The sequence below is a fragment of the Prenolepis imparis genome, unplaced genomic scaffold (genome assembly GCF_030444845.1).
Source record: "Prenolepis imparis isolate NDT839.2.m4 unplaced genomic scaffold, iyPreImpa1.0 SCAF_8, whole genome shotgun sequence".
Lineage (NCBI taxonomy): Eukaryota > Metazoa > Arthropoda > Insecta > Hymenoptera > Formicidae > Prenolepis > Prenolepis imparis.
The window spans coordinates 5,679,896-5,701,904 of record NW_028141166.1 but is presented as its reverse complement, the minus strand read 5'-3'; the positions used below and the strand labels follow the sequence as shown (position 1 = coordinate 5,701,904).

Below are 22,009 nucleotides of genomic sequence, written 5' to 3'. Positions count from 1 at the left end.
GAACGTTTATGTCTTGTTGGAAAAAAATAATAAAATAAGTAAATTGAATCGAAATAAATTTATATCTCTTCGTATAATTGAAAAATCAATGTTCAAAGTATTTCATGCTCAATTTGTAAGACTTACAATTAATGGTAATTGTGCAAATATAGAGAATCTTTATGTAATAATATTTATATATGCAATTGATATTCATTGTTGTAAAAATAAAAAAAAATGAATAGAAATCTCCAACAGTTTTTTGATTATATATAAGCATATATATATATAATTATGCCATAGAGTGCAATTAATTCATATATATATATATGTATATATGACTTAATTGCATGTATGTATATATATATTTGTGTAACATATGTTATATCATAAATAAATATAACTTTTTATCTATGGCTCAACGTGAGTGTTGTACCTTAAGTATTTCACTACACTGCTTTGAGCCGCAACTCTTTTCCAATGCGAGTCCTCTTATCGCTGACAATAAATAAGCCACTGTCTTATAATAATAATAATAATGTTATTTATTGTTTAATAATAATATATTAATAGTGATAATGTTAATTGTGTGACATCTAATATCACAATTGCCTTTATTTTCTAATTTTTAAATATTTTTATCTGATTATTGTAATTTCTTTCCTTCGATTGAGAAAAATCGTAATATATAATGTAGAAAGAAGCAAATTATTTCACAAAGTTCATATAGACAACAAATGTTTTTAAATTTGGCTTTGCAACCTTTAGAGTTAGTTCACAAAATGATTATCGCATGAAAAAATGAATTAAGTTGATCATATACACATACATACACAGGATGTTTGAAAAATCCCGAAACAGCCTAATATTAAAAAAAAGGATTTAAAAAAAAAATGTTCCTGACAAAAATTATAGTGTTTAAAAGAATCCATTTAATAGTCTGAAAAGTTTGATTTTAGATGGCAAAATCATATCAAGGTCATCTTGAATTTTTTAAATTGAGATTTCTTTTTTTTTATTATACATTATACATTCTTGTAGCTCTTGTCAAAACGGATTCAAAATACTATTCAATTCCACATAATACAGCTTAGATAATATTAATGTCGGCAGCATCTTATTAACTTTTAAGCTTCAGATTTCGAGAATGTTGTCTTGTAGAATGATTTTTTAAAAATTATATATATAGACTGTTCTGGGACTTTTCAAACATCCTGTACACATACACACACAAACAAACAAACATATAGATATATATATATTTAGATATTAAATGTATATATACATATATCTTTTTTGCTCTATGACATAATATAAATTTTATATATGTAGTATATATATATATATATCTTTATATATGTGCACAACAATAAATAAATCTTAAAGTGAAACTAACAAGGGTGATTTTAAAGAAAGTCTTGGTATATATAAACATTATCAAAGAAAAAGATGGAGAACAGATCAAAATTAATGATTCAGGTATGTCAGTGATACAGTGCAACACTAAAGCGATGAACGAGAGTGGAACGATGAATATATGTAAACATACAACCTACTGCCCAGCGATCTCTACATCCTCCTTCGATGGAACAGACCTTGATCGATGGGAATACAATGTGAAAATGACTGAATTTGGCATAATATTTAATGAGTAGCGAACCTGAAAGCGTAGGGCTAGTATTTTTCGAAATGAAGCGATATATGCATATATGATGGAGGAAGGAGAAAAGAGGATGAATATTACTTTCTTGTTAAATGATGACTCTTATATATAAAGCGAAATCTTGATGCTTTCTTATTTTATACAAATTACCAAAAGCCTCCTGCACTGCGGCCGCCAGGTGGATTATTCACGCGAATGCAAGCCCTTCGTGCTTCTTCGACGTCCTCTGCAAGAATAGATTGCGCTTATATTCTCGTAAATAAAGAAATATGAAGAAATGACGAAACAGGAAGAAAGAAATAAGTGAGATAAAATTAACGTTTTAAAATTTTCCACGATTAATATGTGATATCAAGCTTAAACAAATTATATTTAATATTTCTTTGTCAATATTAATATAAGGCCACCAGAAAATACATATATATTGTGTGGTCAAGACTTAAAATTATTGACGTAAAACTCACCACTAATGGAGAAAGTAGTATCTTGTAGGTTTCTCTGCCCTTCTTGTCTCGGACCTCTCGTGGATGGCGTCACCACGACAGAGTCCGGCAAAGTGGGTGCATAGTTGGCTTTAAGTTTATTTGGTCTTGGACTCTCGTGAAATGAACCGTTGGTCTGATTACCCGCGGCTGCGATTGCGGCTGCGACGGCTGTTCTCGCCGCTTCCTTGGTCTTCGCAATCACAGCGTCTTCCTCCGCGTATCTCTTGGTCTCCGTTTCAGTTCGTGCGATTCCACGTGGTCTCTACGCAGTTATAAATTTTAAATGACATTTTTTATTGTAGACAATTAATTTGTAATTAAATTCAATAATATAGTTGCTTTAATAATTATTATTTGAAAATAACGCGAAAAAAATAACGCCAGAGGAGATTATTGTTATACCTTTTCATTATCGTTTATCATGTTGTACACATAAGCGCCAAATGGCTCCGTATTCACGTATTTCCCGAAGCCATGAACAGCTTTCAGCTCACACTCGTCCACGCATACGCGTCCATTGACAATCACATATTCAGGTACGCCAGTTACTTCCATACCCTATATTAAAAATCGATTATTAATTAAATATAATTAAATTGTTTATACGTCAGATATTTTTAATCACAATTGAAGCAGAGTTATTTTCAATAATTCTGCCACTTCTGAAAAAATTATACGAAGAGTTGAGTACACCTCTATTTAACCACATTTAATAATATTTTTAAAAAATAATAATTTTTGAAGTAAATTCTTTTTTAATCCTTGAAAAAAATAAATCGCAGTTGTTGCTTCTTGCTGACAGCGGATGACTTATTATAATTGAACTCGCCTCGAAGATGTTGAAGTCAACGGCCTGGACGTGGGTCTGGGCGGAAATGGTGCGCTTCCTGTTTGGATCCCAGATGACAATGTCGGCGTCCGAGCCCACGGCTATGACTCCCTTTTGAGGGTACAAGTTGAAGATCCTGGCAGCGTTCGTGCTGGTAACCGCGACGAAACGCGTAGGATCCATTATGCCGGCGTGGACGCCCTTTTCCCAGAGCACCGCCAGTCTATCCTCGACACCGTTCACGCCGTTAGGGATCTTCGTGAAATCATCCTTACCCAGAGCCTTCTGCTCGGCATTGAACGTACAATTATCACTGCCAATAACTTGGAGATTATCTCTGAAAAAATGGCCATATTAATATAATGTAATCCGAAAATCGAATTAGAATAATTTCAAATATTAAAATATTATTAAATAAAAAATAATTAAATATTAAACGATTCCTTGACATCGAGTAGGCTAAAAAAGTAATTAAAATTATATAATAACGAAATAAAATAAAATTCGCGTACACAAACTTTAATGTGGGGGAGGTAGTTTTTCCTCCATCTGTGTATTAATTGACATTAACGCATTGTATTGTATATATAAGTGACTTCCCACTATTAATATCATAGTTGACGTCGCGACTATTAATATCAAGACTGCAAGTCTTATGTCATTCACGTTGAGTTGTTATTATAATTCATCGCTGCGAAAGTGGACGTGCATGTGAGGCATGCAAACGCGATTGTTATTTCTAATAGTGAATTCGTTTTAAGATATTGCAATAATAAATCACTCTGTGCCTCTGTGGCATCTTCAATGTACTTAACTTTAAATAAAGTATTAGAAACATTTTTTAAAATTCAGACATCTTTGTAGTTTCTACTAATACGTCTTGTAGCTTATTTAAAGAAAGAAGATCTTTATTAAATAATTTTTATCGATTTTTAAAGGGAGATTCGTAAAATTTGTATCTGACAAACTAATTAATTAATTTTAACATTAAAATAAATAACTTTTTGGAAAATAATTTTGAAGAAAAATTTCTTTATGAATCTTTAATTAAAGAATTATGAAGAAAATATTTTATATATATTATTTAAAGAAAGCCTCGCTTTGCAAAGATAAAACTGTGCTATTTTTGATATGACATAAATTTCTGCGATATATGTAGTTTTTAATGTTCCAAATATATTTTATTTTATTAAAAAGAAAGACTGTTGATTTAAAACTATTAATATTTTCTTCATTAGAAGAAATTTCGTCGGAAGCAGTTGATATTATTTTTTAATGAACATAGCATATTTTCTGCTTCGATGGGTCATTTTTCAGTTTAATACATAAATTATTCCTATCGTTAACATAACAAGTTCATTTAAAAAATTGACTTTTTTGTTAAATATATAGATCACAAAAGATATACATAAAATGAGCTCCTAGATCTAATGTGTTCGTTTCTGATTTGCACTCACTGATAATTAATTAGAGATATCCTAATCTATTTTTTAATTTAATGATGTCAAACTCCCTTCTGTACAAACTTATTTAGAAAGAGGAGAAAGAATAAGTCATTTTCATATAAATTGATGGTGAAAAATGCTTCTGAACATCAGACCCAAGGTTGAATCAGAAGAAATAAATGAGAATTTTTAATATAAAGCGGATAGAAAAGAAAATAATAAATAATATATAATCAATAAATAATCTTTTTCATATTTTATATATCTTCATATCTCTTCTCATACTTTTCTTTGATCAATTAAAAAATAAATTTTTCTTCAAAGAGAATGTCGAAATACTCTTCTAGCTCTTAATAAATAATTAAGAGATTGCAATTAAGAAATATATATAATAAAGCGAAATCAAACCCGTATATAAACATGAAGAAGGTTCTTTGTATACGATCTACTTACTGGGCCAGATGTTCGGTTAAATAAGCAGGTGTTGTCGCATCGGGCCGCAATGGCGGGTTAGTAATCAAACGTCTCCCTTTTTCCATATCTTTACTATACTGCTCATTACCATCGATACCGATGGTGCTTGCCAGGGTTTCTCCAAATACGATGATACCCTCTGATCGTTTCGCTGACACGACGTCGGCGGCCGACTTGCTCGAGATCGACGATACATATAGGGGACTATTTACCTAAACGCGATATTTTTATCTTCTCACTAAAATAACCTGTGTGTCCTCTTCCTCTCTCTTCTATTCTATGTATACTTAGATAAAACGAATCACGGCTGAAAGTTTTTCTGCATCGAAATTTAATTAAAAGTTTAACATGTGTTTTACAGAGTTATAAATATTTGACAATTTTTATTCTATTATTTTTTTAATGGTATATTAATATTATAACGCGTAATTTTGAAAAATATTTATATTAAAACAATTACAATATAACACAAATGTTTAGAATATAAGTAAAGAAATTAATAGAGCTTTGTGTAAAACACAATTTAAAATTCCCCGAGTTAGTGAAAGTCAGACGCGAATGATAGTGCATAAGTTTTTAAGAAAAATTTATTTTTATGCACAAGACACAAATTTTTTTAGTGCGACACCAAGTGATTAAATAAATCTCATTGAGAGGTTTTAAAAATAAATCTCGAAGTGAGATTTATGTAATCGTTCAGTGTCGCACTAAGAAAAATTTGTACCTTTGCACTACTATTGAATTTAAGAAAAATTGATTCTTCTTAAAAATTACGCATTATCATCCGTATATTTTTCCTAGCCCGAAGAATTTAAGATGTCTCAAATTCATATGTCTACTAGAATTATGTTTCTAACAAGTAGACACACAGACATTATTGATTGATATAAATTATACATCAAATTCAAGCCAAAAAATCATAATTTTTTTCAGCCGTGTTCAATTTATCTATATATAATTTTTCAAAGTTTATATCAATTTTTTTTATAAACTAACTTTATATAAACATTTTCAAACATCTAACGTGCAACATTAAATTATTAGAGCGATAATTATCAGAGCGAATTGTGCTATCGCGTAATATACATATTTAATACATAATAAAAATAGGAGAACTTGGTGAAAACAAAAGGAATGATACTTATTTTCAACATGCATACGGAGTTTCATCGTGCGAAACCGCTAAATAAATTTCAGTGCGCAATGACGAACAAAAGCATATATATAATTGCACTTTATGCAGTTTGTCACGCAAGCGTCTAGCTGAATAACGTATAAATTTAAATTGCTATTGCCGCAATTGCAACCTATTTTCGCTAATCGGCTGAACGGAAAGTGCAAGGGAGAACGCGAAACGAAATAAGGGTCTGTATAATCGATACTTTACGCCGAATGCATATATGTACATCCGTATTATTTTGGGAGATATTCATGATGTATTTGATCGATAGAATAGACATAAAATTTAAGGTAAAATCTATAGAGTTTCTCTATCCGAGACTTTCTCTACGAATCCAACATTTTCCCTCATAGTGTATACTTATACAGTAGTTGTTCAGGAAAAAAAACCGGTCGGTGCGTTAAACTCCTTTTAAATAGAAAGCCACAATCGTTGACACATGTTCATTGTGGATTTCAAACGACAGTATTTCTTTTTTCGTCAACATTCTTGCGAGTAAGAAACCATTTGGCGAAGATTTCACCGTCTGGGAATGTCTATCATATAATTGGATCTATATTTAAACAGTCGCAACTCTAGCGATTTGTACTAACTCTATACTTAATTTCAACTTATAATTTGTCATATTTCCGAATTGTCAATGACCATGAATCTTCAAATCTTGTGAATTGAGCACTTGTGGCTCTGTGTATACACAAGATAGATTCGTAAATTTGTATTCTAGCCTGCTCCCGATGTCAAAGTCGTTTTGAAGTCTGATGGCTTTAATGGCTTGGCTTCAACTCACTTGGCTAACATGTTCGTGAGCACTCGCGGCGTATCCGTATCTGGTCTAAGTGGTGGACTTAGAACGTGAGCGGCCGCGTGTCTCCAACATTTGTGCGAATAGTTGGTACCGTCCGTGCCGATTGCAGCCGCCAGGGTTTCGCCGAAGACGCAAACGCCGCGATTTCGCGCGGCCTTTACTTGCTCGACTGCGCTACCACTCATCACATGCACTACATACAGCGGACAATTGACCTAAGCAAAATTTCGATACTAATGCTACAGCTATTGAGAATGTGCGAGGCGATATAGTGTCTCTGATAAGTATTTTGCGTGTCTCATTAATCTTCTTATTAACCTCTTGACTGTTTCGCGAAAAAAATGCTTTTAGACCAAGAATGTTTTCAATGTCAAAATTTATAGAAAAGTTACTTTCTGCAGGTTTTTTAAATCGCTGAATCCGAATCTAAAGTTAAAATATAAAAATCTCAGCTTTAGATTCAGCGAAAATATAAAAACTATACCACCCTATTTTAATTGTTACAGTAGAATGTTATATTTCAAGAAAATATTATATATTTCCGTCATGAACAGTCAAAAAGTTAATTTAGAAAATAAAATAAAAAAAGAAGAGAGATGAAGCGAAAGTTTAAAGATGAAAAATTTTCGACAAATTCGACATAGGTATATTTTTTGAGGGCGTTATTGAACTTTACCTCATGACATAGATATTTCCTAATTTTGGTAAGACAGTAATGAGAATTTTGGATATATTGCAAATTGGACATCTGCCACGTAGCGAAGCAGTTGCGCTATGCTTTTGTCCTGGATTGTAATCTAGAGATTTATGATCGTTCGTGAACTGAATACCACGGTGGATAGCATGCCAAGTGCATTCGTAACAGAACTTTGAAAACAGATAAATATAAAAAGCTTATTGTGTGTGTATATATGTGCTTATAGGATAAAATAAAATATATGTATATATATAAATAGATAGACAAGCTCAAATATGAATAGAATTAACAAAGAAAGATCAACGTTTTACAACGATATTTAACAATGATAAATATTCAGATTAGCATTCCGCCTTACCTGATTTGCGATAATGCAGGCTCTATTGACAGCCTCCGCCTCGACTTCTTCAGGTCGTGACATTTCGTGGCCCTCTGGACCTGTTACTCCTGCGGCGAGTAGTTTCTTCACATTCTGCAACAAGTTTATGGCGATAGGAGAAAGCTCGTATATTTTATTTTGTATTAACATTTTTCTGAACAACGCGAATACGCAACGTAACTTCTAAGTCATACATCAATTTTATTACCCAACTTTCTTTTGATGTTCCTTTTGATGTTTTATTTATCGATTGTAGTAATTTTGAAGTTATATGTAATATAGAAAGTTATTTTTATGTTTTTTGTATTGTCTTAAGTAGAAATTTATATTATTATATATTTTATGCTTATTACTATATATTTGTTTACTTATTTTTAATATGACTTATAATTATGAATATATTTATTTAACTTTCCCGGCGAATATAATTTAAGTATTGCAGAATTAAAAGTTAGAAAAAAGGAAGAATACATAAAAGAAATATTGTAAAAAAATATTTCTTTTATAATTTTTATTATTATCAATTTTAAGTTTTATTCGCATATGACAATAAAGAGTTCTAAATAATTATTTCCTATTCCGTGTTTTTCATAAGAAATTAAATGCAATTAAATCAAATCATTCTTCATCAGTAAAATAAAATCTGACAATTTTGAAATGAGATCTCATAGGCTGTAGAAAACATCAGCAAAAATTAGTAATCAGAATTATAAAATAATTATAAATTTAAATAGTTATAAATATATAAATTTAAATTACAATTAAAAATACATTATAAATTTATAATTCTGATTATTAATTTTCGCATATGCTTTCTACAGCCTATGAGATCTCGTTTTTCAAAATTGTCAGATTTTATTTTACTAATAAACAACAATGATTTGATTTACCCTGATTAATTTGATATTAAATGAAAATCTTTTCTTAAAATTAAAATTGATCCTAAACAACCCTATATTGGTATCATCATCATCACTACCCACCGCTTCAATAAGGTCACCGTTTTCCGCGTGTACCATAGCTACGGCACCGATCTCTTTGCACGCCTTGAAAGTCTCGATCAGCTCCGGATCTCTCAGCATAAATACGTTGTGGTAAGCCATAAACATCTTGAAGCTACCGACGCCGTGGTCCTTCGCCAAAGTCGCCATTTCCTCTTTAACCTGCAAAAAGAAGACGAAATAATGAGACGTCGATGAATAATAAATCAAATGCGGTTTCCTTTTGAACAAAATGTACGGCAAATAAGGCTCGTCTGCTGCCATAGCGGTCTTAGAGACAGCACGTACGATTTCCTCATCCGTCATCCGCGTTAATTCGGTATTTTAATTGCATTAATCAACAATCACAACACGCGCGATACAAGATTACAAGATCTGTGCAAGATAGTCGCGGATAATTTAACAATACCAGAGATCTTACAAACAGAGTGTATTTATGCATAATTATATACAGGGTGTATATCTAAATAAGTGCGAAAAATTTTAGGAGATGATTCTTTGTCAAAAATTATTAAGGGGGGTTTCTTATATAAACATATACTCTTATATCCCTCCCTGAGGAGTTAAAAATTAAATAGGGGTTGTTAGTTTCATCTCCTTATAATGATACAGGAAGATCAAAAAAATATTAATAAATATCCTTTTTATTAGTGGAAAATATCCACCAAGTTTCATTTTTCTAATTTGTCTAAAATTTGAGAAAAAAAATAAAAACTTAATTTTTACCTCCCTCTTTAGAAAAGTGTAACTCCTCAGGGAGGGATATATATAAGAGTATATGTTTATATAAGAAACCCCCCTTAATTTTCGACAAAAAATCATCTTCTAAAATTTTTTACACTTATTTACATACACCCTGTATAATATAAAATATATATAATTCTGCAGGGTGATTCATTTTAATCTTAACAATACTTCGAAAATAAGCAATTTTAGAAAAAGATTTTCCCAAATAAAAGCTGGGAATCATCATAAGATATCAAACTATTTGCCTGTTAAAATTAAAATGAATGAACAGTAACCGATGAATTCGTTAGACTATTATAGATTATACAACAAGCCTAATAATTGGAAGCTGCAATTGTGGATTAATTTTCTGTACTCTGTATACACGCATTCACGTAATTTACTATTATTCCGGAATTACGTAAAGTGTCATTATGTCAATTGATCAATGTCATCAACGTAACACTGAAATAATAAAAATCGTAAAGTTTCTTGCGTTAACTTGGAATTAGCGAAAAGAGAAATGAATAAAGTCTACACGTTTTTTTTTTCTAGAATTTCGTGTTACTGCTATTATTTCGTTCCAGGTGACTAAAAAGGGGGGGAATAGAGAGTACCGTATTGTACTTACATGGCACGATAATCTAGCGCAAACATTATACTGTAACTTACAATGGGAGCGTTTAATTGAGGTATCAGTGTCGTAAAAATAGGACATCCATTGTGTTTACATACATACATATAAAAGTAGAATTTATTAAATATTATATTGATTATATATAGAAAACAATTAATTGGTAACCAGAAAAGCTTATAAGATTCGAGATATGTAGATATTTTATGTGTCCTATCAATCTTGATTTCAATAATTTTAAAATTCTATAATAAATTGCCGCAAAAAACTCTACGTCTAATAAAATATCTAGAGAGATATTGTAACATTGCAACAAGAACATTTATACACAGAGAGAATTTTCTCTTAGATTTTACCCTGAAAATCATGGTAATCGTGGGACAATATGTTTTGGAAAGAATTTTTGCAGTTTAGTAAAATTAATCAAACATGTTTTATATTTTATTGTGATAGATATTATTATTTTTATTGTGATAAATAATCAGAGAAATTCTCATAAAATTCTTTCCATACTATATTCTCCCACGATTACCACGATTTTCAGGGTAAATTCTAAAAGAAAATTCAGTATATAAGAAAAGAAAAGATATATTATAATCAAAAAATTACCTTTGGACTCCAAGAAGTGACGGCGACGTGCAGCGCGTAATCGCAGCATACTTTTTCATCCGCCGTCTCTCTGTACCTCTCATAAGCCTCCACGAGACTCTCATCTTTCCGTGGTATTGCGAAATCTATAATCATCGTGGTCCCGCCGGCGACCGCAGCTTTCGTACCCTGGTAAAAGTCATCCACCGACTTGGTACCCATAAACTCAAATTCGAAATGCGTATGCGGATCTATCCCACCGGGCATCACGTATTTTCCTCGTGCATCGATGGTCCTCGTCCCACCCGGAATGATAAGATTGCGTCCCATTTGCCTGCGGATTTAAGAAATAAATTTCTTTTCGAGCAACAAATTTTCTGTGCTTCGATTTGACTAGCGAGCTGATTTTTCCGATGAAAATCGGAGTAGCTTAAGTTATTTCAATAGCTTAAGTCATCTGCACTTTTTGATTGACAGTGATGACTTAACGACGTGCTTGCGGGCTACTTAACTACGACTACGATCAGTCACGTCTGTTTGATAAATCAGACTCTTTGTGATTGTCACCTCATTCAGCTGCAGTGATAAAATAAAACGTGTGTATCGCGTTTCACTTGTATATCAAGTGGTTAGACACGTGAGCTGAATATATTGTGATCTAAATATATCATAATATCAGTCGTAACAGAAATTTCGTTATCTTTGAGAAACAAAGTGTGCGGATCTAATAAATTGTTCTTTAATGAGTGATCAATAGTGATTTCTCCAAACGATGCGTTATACAAGATGCAGGTCATTTTAATGTATGAGTAGAATATAAATCCAATTTTCGAAGAATCTAATAAATAATATTAGATATTATGTAATAAAAATATTTAAAAACCTCATTACCTGATGATGCCATCTTCAATGTAGACGTCGCTGTCAATGATCCCGTCGTCATTGACAACTTTGCCATTTTTAATTAGCAATCTGTTCTGCGCGCTCTGTGAAACAATAAAATATTTGCATTAGTTTAATGTAAGATGTAATTTCATAAGTACTTAAATTCTACGCATTAAGTGATTCTCTTTTTTATATCGATATAAATCGTCCGATCATTGTCGAATGGGTTTCAACATCCGGCGTACGCAACTAATATGCGTACGTGCATCAATATATCAATCAACGCTGGGTGAATGACGACTTCACGCACTTCCGCTAATGCTAGATTGGGAACATGTTGTACGCAATGTGCATGATCCGATAAGTGAACAGTTACCTCGTGCGTTTAAGCGAAAAAGAAATGCGCACGCACGTATATATAAAACGTATAAATTATACATATTTTATATATTGTTTTTAATTCATAATAAATAATTCATTCTGATATTAATTATTGAATATGTAAGTAGCTAAATTTATAATTATTTGAATTATTTTAATTTTCGAATTAAAATTCTTAAGCAAATTATTTTAATTCTTGAATATATAAACAGCTAAATTTATAATTATTTTAATGAGTAATTATTGAATAAAAATTCTTGAGTTAATTATTTTGATTCTTTAATTAATTATAATTAATTTTTGAATATTAATCTTTTAATTCTTGAATGTACAAGTAGCTAAAATAATTATAAGTAGCAAAATAGTAGTAAAATAGTTAATTCAATAATTTTTATTCAAGAATTAAAATATCAACATTCACACACAAAAATTAATTATAAATAAACAAAATATATATAAAATATAAATTATATATATATTTCTTCTTTCATAATATATAATACATAATTCATAATATATAAATTGACACATTTAAATTTAATTGGCATAACGAGTCTCGAAAAAATGAATAAAATAAAAAAAAATAAAACAATTTTTTCTAATTATTTTTTATTTTATTATTGACATAATGTATTAATTATCGGGTACGATCGATATTTTCCCGAAAGAATAAGTGATGAAGAAAGAAGAATAGAAAGGCATTACACTATATGTATGCATTAATGCATGAATGCACCGACAGGTTGTTGTTGAATAAGGCGTGTGTCCTTTCAAAGGACTCACGTGCCTTTCGTCCTCGCACGTGCAGGGGGAATATATAAATAAGGCCCTAACATAATACAAAAATACAGGCAATAGGGACAAGTAACAGGAATAGGGAATAAGAAATTATCGTCCCCTCAAAACCATTTTAACCCCCCCAAGACTTCTGTGTCACCGAGCTTTCTTTGTTCTCAATGATCAAAAAGCATATGTTTGATCAAAAATTAACAATATCTTTGCAATTCTTTTACAAATCTTTACATAAATGTCACTTATAATAATCTTATTGTATAATCATTAAGTATTGTAAATATGCTATTATTAATATAGTATTTAAAGCGAATGAGACAAAAGCTAATAAGGCTCTAAATTTTTTATCCCACAAAAAATCTAAATATACTTCTCGATAGATTTAGAATATCCGGTATGTTGAATGAATACAGTTAATGGAATCGATATATAACAAAAAAGTACATTATAAAATAATAAATAATAAATAAAGTAGAAGATGCAATGTGTGGATTACATATATACAAAATCTTATCGGAAAACGAGAAATACACGGATGCTCGATCTTCGATTTTTATACCTCGAAAGACCATTGAAACCTCCTGCAAATATAACGTATATGTGGGCGGAGACCTTGTCATCTTCAGAGTGCGCAGTTATTAGGACCAGACATGTGTGTTTCATGTGTTAGAGATCGGGCTTTCGGGTATTTTTGGCATGCTCTTATAATACACTTTCTATGCATGCGGCATCGTGTGTTTTTTAAGAGAAATCTTCGCGGGAGTGCTATAAGAGTGCTATAACAGCGATAAAATCTCATTAAAACAAAGTACACATCAGCCTCTGAGCCTGTAATTTCTTAGCCAAAATTATTTCTGCATCTTATTTTTTTTTCTCGTATAGTTTGATTAATAAAACCACATTTCTTACGTGTCCTTTCACCGATACCAAGGATATTAAAAGCATGTCAGTCTTGAAATTAATAGATAGATTACTAATAATAATGCGCGTGCATTATATTAATAAATTAGATGTATAATAGACAAAATGATTATTTTTATTATAAAGCATTTGCTGAGAAAGCAAGTACGATAATACGACGCAAAATGCGGGTCGCGTGGAGCCAGACGAGCGGCCCTGGTTAAAATCAATAACGACACTTCCTGTCTATACATCTCGAATCCGCCAGTACGAACTGACGCGAAATCGCTTATCGCAAATATCTTTTCACGATTAGATCGCAAGTGGTAATTCGGCGTGTCGAAATGTGCTATTTTCCTTCTTTTTCTCTAGCTATCTATCTATCTATATCTATCTCTTTGTCTCTTTCTTTTGTGAAGGTCTTGAAATGCATATGTAAGAAACTGATTCCACTTTTAGATTTTCGGTGCAAGGTACGAGAATGTATGATTAGTTTCTCAACAAAACTATTATGTTAAACTATGTTACCTTGGCTATATTTAAATACTATACATTGCTTAGATGATTAGATAACAGCTGTCATTTTCACATGTTGAAAATGCAACTCTCATAGCTCTATTTTATCTATGTATTTGATTTAATTAAAAGTAGTTTATTTATATTGATTTTTCAGACGTACGCACGATGCTCTGGATTGCAAAAACTCATAATTATACAATTAATATATAATTTATATAATTAATAATTATATAATTAATTTATATATAATTTAAAATAAAGATTTATGTCTCTAACAAATATTACTTCATCTTTAAAAATCATAAAATTCATTATATACTTATTCTAAATATGATTTAGATGAATTATATGACAATGATATGCAGAATATAATATTTAAATATATTCTACAAAAATTATTTAAAAAGTAATAATAAAATGTGCAAATCTAATTTTAAGTCTTCTTGAAAAAAGGCCTTTCTTAGATTTAAATTGCGTTAAACCATGTAGTTTTTATTTTTCTCTAAGTGCATACAATACATGCAAATGTGTTTGCATGCAAATTGATTTGCGTTTGAAAGATATACCAGTAGTTACTTTGTTGGACAATTATTGCATAACCAATCCCAATAGAAATGCGTCTCGTTTCTTAATGAAAGATACCGTATGTAAACGTGTGAGCATCTAGTTTGCAACCGCGCATGAAAGCTACAAGAAGTCTCTTTGAAATAACATTATATCGTCACGATCAAGTCGTCCATGAACCATATCCCACGATCACATTTCTTCGCGAAGCGTACAAGAAGTATCTTGAGTCCATCTTACTCAAAATATTATTTGAGATCACCGACATTTTATATACATTAATTTTTAATTGAATATAATTAATGACATTAAGAGAACAAAAGTCACATTTGTTATTATAATTTATTCTAAGTTTATATCTAGTGTTCTTATTAGGTGCTCGCCTTTAGTTAGCTCCTGCGAACTCTACAAACGGGATCGCGAACAATTCGCGTATCTAATCTACTTTACATTTATACATTCCGGTGTGCACCGGAAATGGCAGACATAAGTCACATCTGGCTTTTTCTAACGTGGCCATTTACATTTTAGAAAGGATGCCGGAAAACACGTGTTTCGATTAACGTTTTTAACAGTCGATTTAGGCGGTCGAGACAAATTTAACACCTCATTATGTGAAAACACGTGACGAACGAGACAGGGAGAGAAAAGAAAGAAAGGGGGAAAGTTTTGCGCGAAATTACTATGATCAATAATGAATAGATAAAGCTTGAAGATTGATGCAGATAGATGGAAGAGGAAGCAGAGCGAAATAAACAGCTGACGAAAATTGCCGCGCGAATAATAATACTCCGACATGCTTTAAAGTCATATGTGTCAACCTTTCAATTTTGTGGCTAGATCATTTAGAGATGATTTTCCCTCAACAAAAATGTCGAGGCATTAATAATTTTCGAGAGAAGCGATTAAAGAAAGAAAAACTTAAGCTTTAAAAAGTTAAAAGATTATCAAAATTATATTTTTATCTCAAATAGAATTTATTCTAATAGAATTTTAGTTTAAGGCTTACAAAAATATATGGCAAAAATTAGAAACTTGCAAAAAGTGATGATCTCCTTCGACATTCTCGCTGAGGAAAAATTGTTTCTAAATGATCTCAATAATCTGCAATTAGCAGATGAGATGCGGACCCTGGAATACTTTATATATAAGGGAAAAATTCATTTATTGTATGAACATTAATTTGAAAAAAATGGCGGAGTATTAATAACTCATGTGAAAAATTCGAGAAAATAATAAGGAATAAGAACAATATTTGTCTTTTTTCATGCAGTTTAACTGGCAAGTTAAGCCACCATTTGCGCTTGTTCCAGTTAGGATAGAGTTCAGTGATCAAGATTAATTTGTGAGTCATAACATGTCATTAAATCATATGAAAATAACACACATATTACCCTGAGAATCAAATAATATTGAATGCTAAATATAGGATATGTGAATAGAAGCTATAGACTAAATTAGTGAGAAAAACATCCGCCTTTATTATAATAAACAAATCTGTTATAAATTTTTATACAATTAAATAAAAAAATTGTTTATTGAACAAATTAAATAATCAAATAAAAATTTGTAATTTACTTTTCTTTATAATACAATAAGTTAACAAGTTGTTAACTTATTATTAGTTATTGATAGTTGCCATTTTAATCATTTAATCATTAAAACGACAAAAATATTTTGGCATATTTAGTATTATCAAGCTATTAATATATATATAAATAACAGTTTTATATTATTATTAATAAAAATAGTACAGTTTTTTAAATGAATACATATCATAAGGTGCACAATGTAACGTGAGAAATATTGTAAAATCGGATCAGTTTCCATTATAATTACACGTTTCCCATATTACATGCTTTTCGCAGATATGATACTAGGTTTTTAGTGCATCGTCGACAAACGCATTTTTATTTGCTCCTCTCATTCACGACTATTGTTAAGATAAAAAGAGGGTCGAATGATCAAAGAGCAAGAGGCGCGTTTTTTTTTTTTTTATGTTAATGACATTTTTATCTTGCTAGGAAAACGTTCATGTTATTTTTCCTTGTGGGACCGCGAAGAGATCTTTATTTTTTCTCTCGGGAAGACCCCGTTGTCATACGAGACAATTTAGCGGTTGAATAATAAATTGAAAAACATAGAATCGTTTTTATTTGCGAAGTGACACGAACAAAAAAATATATATAGGAAAAAATGCCGCAGTTTTCCCGACATTAGGTCGACGAGGCGAGTCGACGAACTATTGATTCGCGCGCTGCGCCGGCTTCACGTTCTCAACTTATTTCTGCCTGCATCGCAGGGCCGTACGATTTTCTCCGATGTTCCATTTTCCGTTTAACACATTTTTAATACTATTGGAATCTAATATAAGAGATTTTTAAAAAGTCGAGAATTTGTACTTTCTTCATAGAATTTTTAATATCTCATGTTTTATATATATTTCCTTTTCTCTAAGTAATTTTTGGAAATATTTTTTAAACCTTCCATTTTTTAACAATAATCGATTTAGATTTATCAAAATTATTTTTCTGCTCGATTCGTATTGTACATGATCTGCATGAGAAGTTACATGTATTGTAGAATCAAGAAAAATACCGAGACATGTTCATATTTCTAATAAGTAGTTTTTTTATCCTCGACAGAGAGAATTCGTCAATAATTATATGAAGAAAAAAATATCATTATTGTAAAAAATGCGATGAATTAGAAGTTTGTGTAATTGTATATAATTGTAATTTTAATATTTCTAAGTTAAAAAAGAATGTACATTGAAAATTCGATATAAATCTCTTATATGATTATTATAAATACAGATATAATTATATGAAGTACAGTTAGTGCTTGAAAATTAATATAATATAGTGGTTATTCATATATACCGTTCGTAGAATCGGTGAGAAAGAGGATGGGAGTTTTTTGCTTTCAATTAGTGTTAAATAGTGCTAATTAAACGCAACATCGAGTCCATCATTCTTTAGTATCATTAACAGGTAGAATTAATATAAATAATTTAAACAAAACACAAAATTATTTTCAGTAGTACGTAAAATATAGTTTTACAATTTTTATCCTGACATTAAAAATTTTATTGATGATAATTTCAAACTATTACAATTTTTAATAACGTTGCAAAAGAGCCACTAAATTTTATTGATTTTCTCTCTATACAAGTCAAAATTTTTGACCGGTTCTTATTTTTCTGTTTAAAAATTGAGCACTTAAAATTGGTGAGAATAGATTTGAGAAAAAATTAAAATAGTTCGGATAAAATACAATGTAACAGTAACATTGTTCGTAATTTTTATATTTTTAATACTTTTGTTTTTAAGTTTTGACTGCAATTTTATAATTTTATGTAATGTTATTAATGTATAACAATTAATAATAAAATATTAATTTGCCGTTGAACTAGTGAATATTAATCGCAGCTCTTCAGTGTCTTAATTAACTGAACGTAATTAATAATTTCATGCACTTCATAAAATATTTATGAAGTTTGCATTATTGATATTGATTCTAGAATAATATTAATAAAAGAATGTATGAAGACTCCTCAAAATAATTTTTTTATTTAACTCAATAATTATTTAAACATCTAAAGAAAGTAATAATTTTAGAATTAATTTCAAAAAAATAATTTAAATAATTTTACATCTTCATTCATAAAATAACTTATTTTTACGCAAATTATGAAATGTATCTTAACTCGTATGTCATCACAAATTTATCGCAAGTCAAGTGTTATAAAAATTATTTTTCTGTTGATTAAAAACCGTTAATATGCACATCATGAATGAATGAACACACACACATGCTAGTATGTTATTAAAAGTCAATTTCAATACATTTCATCATTTATCTCTAACAAAACACACACATATATATAGAATGAGATTATCAACTTTTTCCTCCTTGAAATCTTTGAACTTTTGTATGAAATGTTTTCTTATACAGCCATAGTTTCAGTAATATTTGACTATATTAATTAAAATAAAACACTCTGCATATGTAAAATTCGAAAAATCATAAAATAGTATACACTATAATCACGATTTCAATTACGGCCGGATTTTTTTTTGATTAAGTAGACATTATTTCATATGCACATTCAAATTGCAACTTCGCAATAAAATAAATTGTATCGTAAAAATCAATTTCTAAATCAGGATCATGCCGATTAAATCATCTCATATTAGTCAAAGTTATCAAATATCGACTAATTTATACTTTGAACTCTAATAATCTATATATAATATGAATTTGTATATATATATATATATATATATATATATATATATGTTTGCAACAAATCTTCACCAAAGAGAGTGGATAAAAAATGTGATAACACGATCCTTACTATACAAAACTTTACAAAAATTTATCGTATGGATCGATTGATTATATATCAAATAAATGTATAAAAATGATTCTATATAAATTTTATTTGCTTTATTTAATTATTTTAATGTTAGCTAACAGAAAACTTGTGTACGTATTTAATTAAATCCTCATTCTTCGTATTAATCGCTATGTAATTTTGTATTTCACACGATTACAAATATAGATAAACATTGATAAAGTTATCGTAGTGTTTATTAATAGAATGTCAAAGGTAATAAAGAAATTATTCCAGAAAATATGATGTAACTAATTATTATATGAAAGATGAAGAATTTGAATAATTCAATTTTGTGATTAAAAATCACAGTTCTAAAGTAATAATTTTTAAGTATTCCTCGCATATATATATAGAAAGCATATACATTAAAATTAAGAAATAATATGTATATATATATATATATATATATATATAAAAAATTAAGAAGTAGCTTATGGCTTTTAATTCATTTGAGAAAACCAAATAAAAATTAAGGCTCCTGGGTGCTCATCGCGGCCATATTGGATTATGACGTCAGAGACGAGAAAGCACACGCTGAAAATTCTTAGATGCCATTTTTTAATGAAAAGATATTTCGATTAAACAGCACTTCAGATGGCTTTAGCACACTCTTAAAAACCCCCGAAAACTATCCCTTTCCCTTTATAATCAATCAACATCTGTAAAATGATCGAGATGTCAGACTTTGACATGTGGAATGACTGCGCATGTGCAAAGACCAGACGGACTGGGCTTCATAATATTACATTTTACAGCTGTTGATTGATTATAAAGGGGAAAGGATAGTTTTCGGGGTTTTTTAAGAGTGTGCTAAAGCCATCTGAAGTGCTGTATAATCGAAATACTTTTTTATTTCGAAATGGCATCTAAGAAATTTTAGCGTGTGTTTTCTCGCCTCTCACGATTTCGACATGGTCGGCAAGGAGCCAGGAGCCTTAAGCTCTAACTCTATAGCTAACAATAAACATTAAATGATATTAATGCAACAAGTCCTTTGATGAATCAATGATTTCCCAACTATATGTTTAATATGTATGCTAAAATCTCCGTTTGTCCTTTGAAAGTGATTTTTGATAATATCAATTTTTAATGTGCACGCAATTTACACTCACAATTTAAAATCTTCTATCAAATATTGTTCATAGTAAAAAATGTGTATAAAAATAATTCCTAGACTTTCTCGAAAGTTATAATGCATGATGTTAATGATTTTACTTGATCACGAAAGAGAAAATCTTAAGAGCGGAAATGAGATTTCCAAGCAGAGGTGAAAATCGCGAATGATATTTTACGCTTTTACGATATTGAAGCTTTTCTCGCTGCTGCGAAAAAGGGAAAACTCACAAGACGACTTTTATACGCTACATATAATATATCAAATACGTATAAAATATATAATATATATGTATAATACATAAATGTTATATTTTGAAATTTTCATAAATGTATAAAAGACATTATATATACACAGAGAGAATTTTCTCTTAGAATTTACCCTGAAGATCATGGTAATCGTGGGATAATATGGTATAACAAAAATTTTATAAGATGAATTTCTCTGATTAATATTTATCACAATAAAAATAATAATATCTATCACAATAAAATGTAAAACATATGTTTAATTAATTTTACCATGCTCTGTTTAGTAAAATTAATCAAACATATGTTTTATATTTTATTGTGATAGATATTATTATTTTTATATTAAGATATTTTATATTTTTATATTTTTATATTATTATTTTTATTGTGATAAATATTAATCAAAGAAATTCATCTTATAAAATACTTTCCATACCATATTATCCCACGATTACTATGATTTTCAGGGTAAATTCTAAGAGAAAATTCTCTCAGTATATCTATATTTTTTTCCCACTATTATCAATTATAACATTTATTTTTATTTTTTTATGATAACATCATAGAATATTTTGTAAAATAAAACTGTTTAATTTTAATAATATACAATATTATTCAATTAAAATAAAAATATAAATAAAAAAAAAATAAAAATGTTATAACTGAAAATAATGGATTTACAAGAAAAAAAGGAAAATGAAAAATGCATAGAAGAAAAATAAGGAAGTGAAAAATGTATTCAAGAATCAATGAAATTATTCGCACATAATTTAAATGATTATGCGTACATCTTGAATAATAAATGCTCCGACTTAGCGTTGTTGACAACGATCGTTCGACGTAATTAAATGCGCGGTATTAACATTAAAATAAAATCGAATACGAATAGTGAATCGAATATAATTCATTTTATCGTACGACAAATATAACAAAAAGTAATGAAAGAGATTTATCACAATTTATTATCGCCACCCTATTTTTTCGTCCACCATCTCGCGCGACGCATATCAAAAGAATAGCGACATTTTTTCTCTTCGCAAAATCGAGGAGACCGTTGCGAAAAATTTACAGGTGTTCAAACGTACTCACCTGCAGATGAATGGGCACTTTCTTCACCGGAGTACTCATCTTGCGAGCTCACGTTTCACTAATAATATATGTAGGTTCACAATATTTATTCCCCAATACGCGAGTCACTTACTCCGATTTGTATGAAACAAACGTTAAGCGCGCGCAATCTTGTTTTTTTCTCTTTGTATTGTAGAGATGAGCAAAGTGGGAACGTAATAAGTCGAGCAACGTAACCACACGATCGA

General features: G+C 29.9%; 1 protein-coding gene across 5 annotated transcripts in view; it reads right to left on the bottom strand.

Annotated features, from left to right (window-relative positions):
- Positions 1-22,009, bottom strand: part of Crmp (Collapsin Response Mediator Protein) — a 26,330-nt gene extending 4,321 nt beyond the window's left edge. For 2 of the 5 annotated variants that reach the window (XM_083044246.1, XM_083044247.1), the window contains exons 1-10: positions 21,783-22,009; positions 11,777-11,871; positions 10,907-11,219; positions 8,920-9,099; positions 7,916-8,029; positions 4,855-5,087; positions 2,957-3,293; positions 2,530-2,685; positions 2,107-2,389; positions 1,793-1,868 (exon numbers count right to left, since the gene is read on the bottom strand). In XM_083044246.1, coding sequence (XP_082900372.1) covers positions 1,793-1,868; positions 2,107-2,389; positions 2,530-2,685; positions 2,957-3,293; positions 4,855-5,087; positions 7,916-8,029; positions 8,920-9,099; positions 10,907-11,219; positions 11,777-11,871; positions 21,783-21,821 — 1,826 coding nt within the window. In that variant the 5' untranslated portion in view covers positions 21,822-22,009. Of the gene's footprint in view, positions 1-983; positions 1,869-2,106; positions 2,390-2,529; positions 2,686-2,956; positions 3,294-4,854; positions 5,088-6,842; positions 7,076-7,915; positions 8,030-8,919; positions 9,100-10,906; positions 11,220-11,776; positions 11,872-21,782 lie in introns of those variants that run through there. The other 3 variants (XM_083044244.1, XM_083044243.1, XM_083044245.1) reach the window with 3 other exon arrangements.